This window comes from Haliotis cracherodii, unplaced genomic scaffold (assembly GCF_022045235.1).
Source record: "Haliotis cracherodii isolate W230 unplaced genomic scaffold, xgHalCrac1.p SCAF_13, whole genome shotgun sequence".
NCBI lineage: Eukaryota > Metazoa > Mollusca > Gastropoda > Lepetellida > Haliotidae > Haliotis > Haliotis cracherodii.
Genome location: NW_027266268.1, coordinates 14,598,956 through 14,611,317, shown reverse-complemented (window position 1 = coordinate 14,611,317; position 12,362 = coordinate 14,598,956). Strand labels below are relative to the sequence as shown.

The 12,362-nt window shown below is 41.8% G+C and overlaps 1 protein-coding gene across 1 annotated transcript in view; it reads left to right on the top strand.

The window, feature by feature from the left end:
• Window positions 1-12,362, top strand: part of LOC139459660 (pre-mRNA-splicing factor 38B-like) — a 34,817-nt gene that overhangs the window by 4,806 nt on the left and 17,649 nt on the right. The window contains exon 2 of the mRNA XM_071241267.1: window positions 3,881-4,076. Within this exon, the coding sequence (XP_071097368.1) occupies window positions 3,881-4,076 (196 nt within the window). The remainder of the gene's footprint in view (window positions 1-3,880; window positions 4,077-12,362) is intronic.

The following is a 12,362-nucleotide window of genomic DNA, read 5'->3' as shown; positions in this document are numbered from 1 at the left end:
TCTTCGGTGAGACGACCGAGCGCTTTAACCACTAGGCTAACCACTGCCCCCTTTTTGTTTTGAAATGGAACGGAAGAGGTGGCATAAGGGCACTCTTTGACCCAAAGGATGTGCATAATTTAAGAAAAGAGCAAAACATTTAGGAATTGTTATGCAAATTATCAGCTCGGTTCATATAAATGAAAACTTTTTTGTACTTATTACAACGAAAGGCTGGCCTTAGAGGTGTTCAGGAAGCATTTCATATACATTTAACGTAAGCTAGTCTTTGAACCAGCCCCCTTTCCGAGCAGATGTTGATAACGTCAGCTCAAACACATTGTAAAACATTTAACATGGGGAACAGACGTTGGAATCCACGTTGAAAGGTATCCATTTTGAATACAAGAATGCTTACTGTTTCATTAATATATGCACAGTTTACATATTTAATATCAATAGTCCACTCAATACCGCAGTGTGTCACTCGAAGTGTTACATTCTATTGAAATTAATGTTTCTGGTTGGCTACATTATTTACCAGGGTATCATAGTATAACCAAATTCGAAAAATTAGCGGAGAAGCAGCCTGGTAGTTAATGCGTCCTCTCGTTTCGCCGGACGTCCTGGTTCGATTCCCTACATGGGTACCATAGTGAAGCCTAATTCTGGTGACCCCGCCATGATATTGCTAGAATGTTGCTAAAAGCGTCGCAAAACAATATACACAGTGACTCACTCGACTAATTTGCAGTCATTTTGTTTGTCAGCTACTTAACCCCAAATGACAGCAAGCTTTATGATTTTAGCCAAAGAGACTGAGAATTGGATTGTCTGCCAATTCCCAATTTATGACGTGTATCAGTCTAGGTGACAATGATTACCCTAACTACAAATTTCTACTGCCTCGGTTAGAAACATGGCGCAAAACACAACGCCCAGACCCACACTGGCAATAGGCGCCGTGGTGCAAAGCCCGTCTTTGGGTTATTTGACCCGTGAAGATCCGGGGTAGAATAGATCCTCAGCAACCCATGCTTGCCGTAAAAGGCGACTTTGCTCGTCGTATTTGGCGACTAACGGGATCGGTGGGCAGGCTCGCTGACTTGGTAGATGCATGTCATCGTATCCAAATTGCGTGTATCGATGCTTATGATGTCAATCACTGAATTGTCTGGTCCAGGCTGAATTATTTACAGACCGACGTCATATAGCTGGAATATTGTTGAGTGCGTTAGCCAACAAACAAACTTTGGACCATGCAATGGACGAGTCAACACCTTCGCCAGTGTAAAAGTACAGATTAGAATAACAGAATCTAGAGAGGTGGTCTCGCCGCTAATTCAGAATCATTTAGACATAAAAGGTCGTTAAAGGGGAGGCAATCAAATAGTCGATACAAAAACTTGTCATGTACTTCATTTTGTAGTCCCATGAGGTTGACAGTATGTTGCTTTGTTTGTCGAAACGGGTCTTTAGAAGAAAACTACTGAAGCAAAACATAAAGCTCTCGTTTATAACAATTGCTAACAATAACATGCAAATGCAATTATGTTCATGGCTCATAACACGTAATTGTTGGCCATATTGATTTGTGTAAAGGGAGATAACTGTGTTAGGATAATGTGATTAGCTATCTTCTAACGTGAAAGAGCATTCGCAATAATGGTCCTTGCGTGGAGGTGAGAAGTGTGTTGTATTACGTGTGCTAAAATAGACAAAATCTATCATCTGTGGAGTTAATTGAATAATATTGACAGTAATGATATCTCATGATCTGGACTGACATTGCCCATGGCTGAAAGAACCGTTTCCCTTTGGAATCCCGTGGAAACAGATCACTCTGCGTCAATGATAGCATCATGTTACCCAAATTACCATTTAAATATATTGTGGTTTTTTTTGTAAATTCACCCGTATTTGATTGGATGATTGTATTCAGTGTTGCGCAAGAGATAAACTACATCCTTTATCACGGTTTCATCACGCTGCCCACAATCACCCTGCCAGTCCGGACACCTCACTTTCCGGCCAATCACTATTTGGAACATCTACACATATAGGAAGATTACTAAACCGAAATAAACCGACTAAACGAGGTGCCACTATATATAAGTATTATCAAGTTTTTTGCTAAAACACAAGACCGAAAACATGTCTAAAAGAAAGTATATGGGTATTTTTGTAGTTTTATTGAACAAAATACACCGTTCAACTTAAACAATTTTGATATTTCGGTCATTGCGATTGGTTGCTGCTGTGAGCAATTAAAAGTAGAATGCAAATGCTTTGGGTATACTGTTAGTTATTTTGGGGGTACGGGTGTGGTTGATTGTATGATTGTGGGTTTGAATCCCGGTTCGCCCCTATTAAGTTTCTAGGTTTGTCAGTACCATACCTGTGCTCGTGGGTTTCACCAAAGTGGTGATCGTCTGAGACCTGCATCACCGCGGACTTTACTCAAACATTAAGCTGGCACCCTGTGATATAACTGGAATACTGTTCAAAGCGATGTTAAACCCAACTCACTCACTCACACTCTCGCTTTTTGTCCTTTTTGTCCTGTGTAGCTGTCTCACATCGCTGCTGTTGATATCTAACCAGTCCGTTTAATAATTTAAGTCTGCAGCATGGTTTTCCAGAGCGTAATCGTTAGGGAGACTGTCAGGTTAAACTACCCGGACCTAACATGGCGATCAATGTACACTATTATAGCAAGAATGGTTACAAGATGGCGTGTTGCATAGTATAGTTACATTAAGGTTACATTATGCGAGCTCAGCAAGGTAATCAATGGAGTCCTCGCTACAATAGGTTCCAACCAACCTAATTGCCTGGCTTGTCGAAACAGTCCGACAAGCAATTACATTTTATCTGAATCAGGTGAGCACGCAAGCGGAACAGATTGACCTATTCTGGAACACACGTCCGCGAATGTTATTAGAAATTGAAACACATATATCCCCCACACTGATCAAATGTCCGCCCAATTACCGCAACCTATCTAAAGCACCTGCTCAACTAGATTCACACACGGTTACTAGGTACGCGGAGTTCGTTGCTAAGGTACGCCACGTAGGATGGGTCCATTAAGTGTAAACTTGAAATGTTCTTAAAGTTCTTTCATCAGTTATTGGCTCGGGCAGAGAAGGATGCTTGGATGTGATATAGACTCTGTGATATACATTATGTGATATAGATTCCATGGTATAGATATCCTGGTTTCTCTGACCTAGTTCTGAAGAACAATGATTTCGAATTGATTTAAGGCGCGTGATGATAGACCACGTGTTTGAGTTCTGCAAGACGAATCCTGGATAATTGACAATGGTAGTTATGCTTAAAATGGATCCTGATAATCATCCATGGAAAAGACCGGTTGTCTCAGTTCAGTTCAACGACTCACTATGATTTGATAGTTTCTGACAGTCTTGGTTGTGAAAACAGCGTCACGTTTGACCGCCTGGACACTGAGTGCAACATCTAGATGCAAAGAATAGAAAGTCTAGTATTGACGTCGAATGATAGGTTTCCATTAACGGCTGCAGTATTTTATTTGTTTTCTTGTTCTTTAAGTCACGCGTTAGCATCTTATGTCTTAAAAGGAAACCATAATACTTCAACTAAAGGCGATGGTTTTGAAAGTAGAATCAAGATAGTTCTGCTATTTTGTAAAGCGACATCATGGTATAAGATCGTGTTCGAGGGCGATCTATAAATACCGCGGGTAGCAAGACCTACATCACTTAATTCTGCTGTGGGCAACTTGTTGATCGACTGATTTTAAAAGACTATAAAGTGTATAGAGGTACCGACTGAAGAGTAACAACGATGTTGCGATATTCTCGACGCGGTCTAAGGCCTTCAGACGATGACGTTAAGTTGTTTATCTCAACGGCAGATATGAACAGTGACTCTCCTAGAGGTCACAAGGGGAGACAACAAAGGCCGGAACTACAACGAGAGTACTCGGACCTGACTAAACAAAAGCACGAGGAGGTTGTCATGAAGCTGCTGGAGGACTTTGACATCGAGGACACAAAGGACAAGTATCGATGCAGCCGTGGTGAAATTACTTATGTTCCCAAGCGCAGGGGGTGAGTTGGGAAAGTCCTACTCTCTTTCTCTCTCTGCTTCCGTTTCTATATCTCTGTGCTGTGAATGTACCTGTAGAACAAGCTTACATTGAGGTGATCTGTCGGGGGGTCTTTTCTGCTGTGTTTTATTCCTCCTCCTACTGTTTGATTGTTTCATAAACTGCCGACCAGAAGAAAGTATTTCACCTATGCCTCATGGTGGGTAAAATAAAACAAACAAGAAATGGTTATTCAAAGGTGATGTATTTGATATCATAGTTGTGTTTTGGACCTTAAGTTTGAAGTGTTAAGGCAACTGTTTTCAGCCTGGTAGCGTTTTGATAAATTAAATTCAATTATATATTTTCTCTTGCCCGGCAGTGTATTTTGGGATGTTGTTTTCAGGGATAGTGCTTTTAATAGTTTCAGTAGGTGCATATGCTTAGGTAGTTTAGAATCAAGGGTTATTAGTACATTTGTATTCTTAAAACTGCCTCACACCATGTGTGTGTTTGACTTTGTAGCATCTCGTTGTAAGGGCACTCGTCTATCTTGAGTACTCTCTCTTGTCGAATGAGTCTATTGCCACATACCTATCAGTTTTCCTCAGTGCATACCCTATCTGCCTGTCTCTCGCTGTGTCTGTCAGTTTCTTTCACCCTCCCCCCTCTGTCTCTGTGCCTCTTTCTCCATCTCTGTCCCTCCCCCTCTCTTTCCCTCCCTCTCTCTATCTCTTCCCCCTCTCTCTCTCTTTCTGTATGTCTCCCCCCTCTCTGTTTCTCTATCTCTTTCCCTCCCTCCCTCTCTTCCTCTGTCTCTCACACATAAACACTCTGTGTGTATTACCCCTTGACATTGTACACAACTCCGTCTAGTTATTTATGGGGAGTTATATTCGGCGGAGACTGTTGTCTTCTTTATATGTCTTCTTTAACCATTGCCCCCTTACCTTTCTCTTTCCGTTTCCTTTCTCTCTGTCTCTCACCACCTACTATGGTTATGTGAGTCTATGTAGAGGTAGCACCAATCTATTTATCCGTTTCATCTCGGTGTTTAGTAGCACCAATACATGTAAAATATATAATACAAGGTGGTGTGAAATGAGATGTAACATTGCCTTGAAAATTATTACCCTTATGTAGCGAGGTGCATGCATAGGCCCGTGCCCGTGTGGATTTATGGTGTGTGCGTGCGTGCGTGTGTGCGCGTGTGTGCGCGTGTGGCTGCTTGTACTAGTTTTACTGGTTTTATAATGCTAGCCCACTGGGATACCAGGACGCATTTTAACATGGATACCCACCAGACAGTTTACTGACTCTGGAACGACCAGTCCCTGTTTATCCATCTTTTAAGGTCTTTTGGTCGCAATCCACTAGACAGCGGAGGCGGTCTATAATATATAAACGTATATTGTCGGACGATTGTTGAAATCGTCACATACAATGATCATCGAGGGGGCTAGACAATTGGTGCCATTCGTTACCAGTTCTCGTGTCATCTGGAGCAAGGGGAGAGTCATCATGTACCGCTGCGACATTCATAATCACTCTTATCACACGTCGAGTCTATTCGTTGGTTATGGAGAGGGCGAGTGTTGGTGAATGCTGTGGACTCGTTGGCACTCGGAAGTGTCTCACAGTGACTAGTGTGTCGAAGTGACTAGTGTGTGGAAGTGACTAGTGTGTGGAAGTGTTGGACACCAACAGAATATATTTGTGATTCACCTTACAGAATATTAGACGTGTATATGGCGCATTAATGTAAGAACATTTCTAAGATGTTAGGATGAGTTGGTGATGCCAGGACAAGTTGGTGATGTTAGGATGAGTAAGTGATGCCAGTACAAGTTGGTGATGTTAGGATGAGTTGGTGATGCCAGGACAAGTTGGTGATGTCAGGACAAGTTGATGAGGCCAGGACAAGTTGGTGATGTTAGGATGAGTTGGTGATGCCAGGACAAGTTGGTGATGTCAGGACAAGTTGATGTGCCAGGACAAGTTGGTGATGTCAGGACAAGTTGGTGATCCCAGGACAAGTTGATGATGCCAGGACAAGTTGGTGATGTTAGGATGAGTAAGTGATGCCAGGACAAGTTGGTGATGTTAGGATGAGTTGGTGATGCCAGGACAAGTTGGTGATGTCAGGACAAGTTGATGGTGCCAGGACAAGTTGGTGATGTTAGGATGAGTTGGTGATGCCAGGACAAGTTGATGTGCCAGGACAAGTTGGTGATGTCAGGACAAGTTGATGGTGCCAGGACAAGTTGGTGATGCCAGGACAAGTTGATGTGCCAGGACAAGTTGGTGATGTCAGGACAAGTTGGTGATGCCAGGACAAGTTGGTAATGTCAGGACAAGTTGGTGATGCCAGGACAAGTTGGTGATGTCAGGACAAGTTGGTGATGTCAGGACAAGTTAGTGACGCTAGGACAAGTTGGTGATGCCAGGAGAAGTTAGTGATGTCAGGACAAGTTGGTGATGCCAGGACAAGTTAGTGATGCCAGGACAAGTTGGTGATGTTAGTACAAGGTGGGGATGCTAGGATGAGTTGGTAATGCCAGGATAAGTTGATGATGCCATCCTGTCCATGAGGTCACATAATCTCCGCGCCATTCATGACTATCGCAGTCAGGACTTCTAGATCATTTACCTTGATGAAACCTGGATGAATAATAATCATTCCACTGACTTCATGATGCTACCATCAGAGGGACGAAACGCACCCATGCTACATTCAGGTAAAGGTAATCGTGTCATTGTTTTGCACGCCGGAAAAAGAAAAAGAAAACTGGTGATTATCAGAAATGAATGGTGATGTTTTCATAGACTGGTTGCAACATCAGCTACTGTCCAATCCAAACAATCCCAGTATCACTGTCATGAATACTAGTAACGCTAGTTATCATTACGTCCGGGAACCCGATACTGTCGCGCCAACCATGAGTAGTCTGAAGGCAACCATGTAGGAATATCTGACATCTTGCAATGTCGACTTCAGACGAACTGAAAGGAAAGTTCAACTCATGGAGAAAATTCGTCTGAATAAGAAAAAGATGTCTCGTCAGCAGAACACGGTAACGAAGTATTTCGTTCGCCAGTCAGACATTGTGAGCTCAACCCGATTGAGATTATCTCGGCTAACTGTAAAGGTTTCGTGGCAAGACATAACAAAACATTCAAACTCACACATGGCAAAGGGTTGATCATCGCAGCCTTTGCTAGAATCGCACCAGAGCTATGACAGAAGGCTTAAAGAATACGTTCTTGAAATAGAGCGTCAGTACCGCCAACCTGACGGCGCATTCATCAGCCTTGATGCACATTTATCATACCTTGGGTGAAAATACAGATTCAGATACGTCATCAGCCGAGTCAGATGCCGGCTGAAGAAATCATCTGTACAACAACAAATACTTCTTGATTCAAAATCCCCAACCTCAATACCCATACCGGTTCATAGCTTTAAACTATTCCATCATTGTAGCAAAGGGAATGCAGTACCTATCTTCATCGACAACGCATATCTAAAAAATGCACAATACTAGCAATGTTTTGAGACCACCCCTAACTGTTTTTTGCGCTTGTGGCCATGCAGGGACAGTGTGAGGTCACCACCTCGGGGCAGGTGATAGGCCGTTCCATACATGCATGGCAACACACAAGTTTCTAAGTTTCTATAGTTTCTAAGTTTATCTTTTTTCTTTTAAAGGTACATTTTGGGGCTAATCACAGTGTCATTTAGGATAGGCTAGATTATTTTGTTGTGCTATTTTCATAGACCTGCGGTCGTCTTTATTAAATGAAGCCAGAAAAAAAATTCCAGCATTTCCGACAGTACTTTCTAGTAATGTCAAGTTGGTGGTGTCAGAAATAGTCGGTGAAGTCAGGAGAGTATGTGTATCCTACTAGTACCTGTCTGCGTTGCTAATGAAGGTTTTATGTTGGCTCTGATTGATATCGCGGTATAATGTTTCCATCCGTTATGGCGAAGTAATTGTGTGAAGCGAAGGTAAAATATAAGTAAGCATCCGCGGCGCAAGTCTCTTTACCCAAGGTATTGTAATCTGAAACAGTCTGCCGAGCAAACTAGACTGAAACCACTTTGTCTGAGCGGATGCAGAACATCCAACACTGGTTGACACACACCGACAGAACGTTCAACACTGGTTGACACACACCGACAGAACATTTAACATTGGTTGACACACGTCAACAGAGCATTCAACATTGTTTGACACACACACCAACAGAACATTCAAAATTGGTTACACACATCAACAGAGCATTGAACATCCTTTTACACACACGAACAGAACATTCAACATTGGTTGAACATCTTTTTACACACACTAACGGAACATTCAACATTGGTTGACACACACCAACAGAACATTCAACATTGGTTGACACACACCAACAGAACATTCAACATGGTTGACACACGTCAACAGAGCATTCAACATTGGTTGACGCGCATCAACAGCGCATTCAACATTGGTTGACACACACAAACAGAACATTCAAAATTGGTTACACACATCAACAGAGCATTGAACAACTTTTTACACACACTAACGGAACATTCAACATTGGTTGAGACACACCAACAGAACATTCAACATTGGTTGACATACACCAACAGAACATTCAACTTTGGTTGACACACGTCAACAGAACATTCAACTTTGGTTGACACACGTCAACAGAACATTCAACATTGGTTTAGACAATCGGTATAACTCCCACTGCGACATCGTACAGGCCAAAGACATCAAGTTCATGGTCTCTACGGTCCCTGGCATCTGTTTGACAGACTGCCGACGCATGGCAGGAGTATTACTGTGAAGCGTCAGGCCAGACAGACCAAAAGACGTTAAAAGATGGTACTTGTTGTTACCCTGTCTGGCGCTCGGCATTAAGGGGCTAAAACAAGGACTGGTCGGCTCGGAGTCAGTATACTGTGTCTGAGTTGGGTATTCATGTGAAACTGCGGCATGGTATTACAGTGGGCTAGCACTATAAATTGGCATCAGTCCGGACTAGTATAAGCAGCCACACACACACGCACGCACGCACACACACACACACACACACGCAAACACGCACACACACACACACACACACACACACACACACACACACACACACACGTCGCTATATAAGTGCAATAATCTTAAACCACTATTCACCTCACCTTATGCATATTGATATTTTATTCATATTCGCCATCTTCAATACTATACTAAAACAAATTAAGTTTTATTCCAGTAAAGATAACAGTGATGAAAAGTAAAAGTAACAGTTTTTACTATTAACTTATTGGGCTGACTGTATCAAAGACTGATTGGTCTTGTCCCTTAAAGACTCGTGCATTAAGAGGCATATGACTTGACCCAGAAAATCACTCATTCTGTCGAAAGCATCCCAATCTCCAACCGGAAGTAGTCAGACATCTCGTCCCGTTTAGTCATGGAGGGTCAGGAAACTGTCCGAGTCGTCACAATCCGGTCAAGAGCATGGTGTGTTCCGATACATTACCCCACTCTCTGTGACGGTACTTGATGTCACTATGTTGAAAATACGAATTTAGAAATCCAGCCAGGACGTTTACTCTGCGATAAGTTTGATATTAAAGTGGCGATTCTCTAAAAGCTTTGATATTCTTGGTGAAAACCCGGGGTTAACATCAAATTGATCTTTTCCCTTTTAATGTTTTTTTTAATAGAAAAAGGTTGAATTTTAAGGAAGAGCGACCAGCTTGTCAATAGCTATTTATTTCTTAAATACTTTAAAGGTTTTGCATATTATGTTGGCATGTTTTCAACCAGTGAAAGTTGTTTTGTTTTAAACAAAATATAGTTCAAAGGATTATTTGGTTGAATGGCAAAATCGCCTGAACACATCATCCATGTTTAGTAATCCTGCTGTTCCTTTTTTCTGTATGTGGAAAAAATATCTATCCTTTGTCGTGTCGTGTTCAACCACCATAACCGATAATTTATTGATCATATAGCGTGTGGAAATGTATTGATGTAGCGCTGCTGGCTGCGAAATTATCTTCGTTATCGTCTTCACCATCATCATTTCCTCCACCACCACCGCCACCACCTCATCATCATCATCATCATCATGAGCATCGCCATTATCACATCAACATCAACGTCGTCATCATCATCATCATCATCATTGTAATCGTCATCTTCACCATCATTTCCTCCACTACTACAACCATCACCACCACATCATCATCGCCATAATCACATCAACGTTACCATCAACATCATCATATCAACGTCACCATCCACATGTTAATCATCATCAACATCGCCATCATCACATCAGCATTAACGTCATCATCTTCTTCCTTTTCATCGTCATCATCACATCACCATCACTATCAACGTCATCATCAACATCAGTTTAATCATCATTCTCATTAATATCGCCATCATCATCATTATCATCATCACCACCACCACCACCACCACCACCATGTGTACCGTCGTTTACTGCTGTATCAGTGCAAGGAGCGATTACATGACTGGCCAATGACAAAGTCTGAAGTGACACAGAATCCGCTCTTTTGTCAGACAACTTAAAGACTCTTATCAAAACGATAGACTTTACACACATCGACTTACAGCAACTTGTATGTTTTCTACCTGCACATACAAAGCTATAAAAATTCGAACAATTAGAAATCGTAAAAGATATTTTTAAAAATAACAGAATATCCTCTAAACTATATCTAGACCTATCAATACACAAAATAATGAGCGATATATCACATATATATTGTCACATATCGTGTAGAAACCGTCAATGTCTCCGTAAAATGCCAAATCTCATGTTGTTAGCCGTACACAGAATTAACAAACGTTTATGGATAGGGACTTATTCTCCCCTGATTCACCACTGGTTTATAATTACGTTGTTACTTGACATCAGCAAAACAAATTTCTGCATACTTGAAAAACGGATAAGAATTTATAGTAAAAATCGTATTCATTTTATACAGTGGTTAAATCACAAGCCTGACTAAGTCAATGTTCTTCTAGGTGTCAATGTACATTTTGAATACTATTAACCTAAGAAGTTCCAAATATGTTACTTTATTTAAGAAATAAACGAGGAGTGGGGGGTTGTGTATTGTACAATAAAACACTGCAGGGAGAATAAAACATGAGGGGCGCAAGAGTGGTTTTAAATTTATTCTTCTCGCAGTGTTTTATTATACTATAAACAACTCCCACTCGTTTATTTCTTATATGAGATATCAACATTATGTACATCATCTTCAAGTATGGTAATACTATGTACACGCTTTAACAATATTTACCCTGATTTAAATAATGATGACTCCCTGTATACAATCCAAACTCGGCAAGTCTGCTTTTTTTAACAGGGGACTTTGGTTTTTCCCGCATATCCTGTTAATTCTCATGTCGATTATCTGTACCTTTTCTCCCAATATCGATTGTCATGTCTCGCCCACTTTTGGATGCGCTCGTCCGGCCATTGCGTTTATTTGCGTTGCGTTTAATCCCCATCTATGGGAACAGACCCGTGAAGATCTGGGGTAGAATAGGTCTTCAGCGACCCATGCTTGCCGTAAAAGGCGACTATGCTTGTCGTAGGAGGCGACTAACGGGATCGGGTGGTCAGGTTCGCTGACTTGGCTGATGGATGCCATCGATTCCAATTGCGTAGATCGATGCTTATGATATCAATCACTGGATTGTCTGGTCCAGACTCGACTATTTACAGACCGCCGTCATATAGCTGGAATATTGGTGTGTGCGGCGTTAAACAACAAACAAACAAAAATCTATGGGGAACAACTCAACTCATCACGTTGCGAGCGCATGTTCGAATACTTAGAGTGAGTGAGTGAGTTGGGTTTAACGCCGCTTTTAACAGTATTCAAGTTATATCACGGCGTGTCAGCTTAATGTGGGAGGAAAGCCCGAAGTGATGCAGGTCTCAGACGTTTACCACTTCGGTGAAACCCACGAGCACGGGTATGGTGCTGACAAACCTAGAAACGTAATCGGGGCGAACCGGGATTCAATCATAGGTTTCTGGCGTGACCAAGGGACGCAACTCTGCACAGCGAATCGCGGCGCCTTAGACGACTGGGCCACCCGTGCCCCCTCGAATACTTAGAAGAAATGTCAGGACAGAACAATGTTTTCTTCGTTCTTTATTGTTCTTTGCGATTTATCCCGTAGTTATATTATATAAACTTATGTATGATAGCTACGCGATAAATCGCCCCTGTTGTTTATTCTCCCTGCAGTGTTTACTG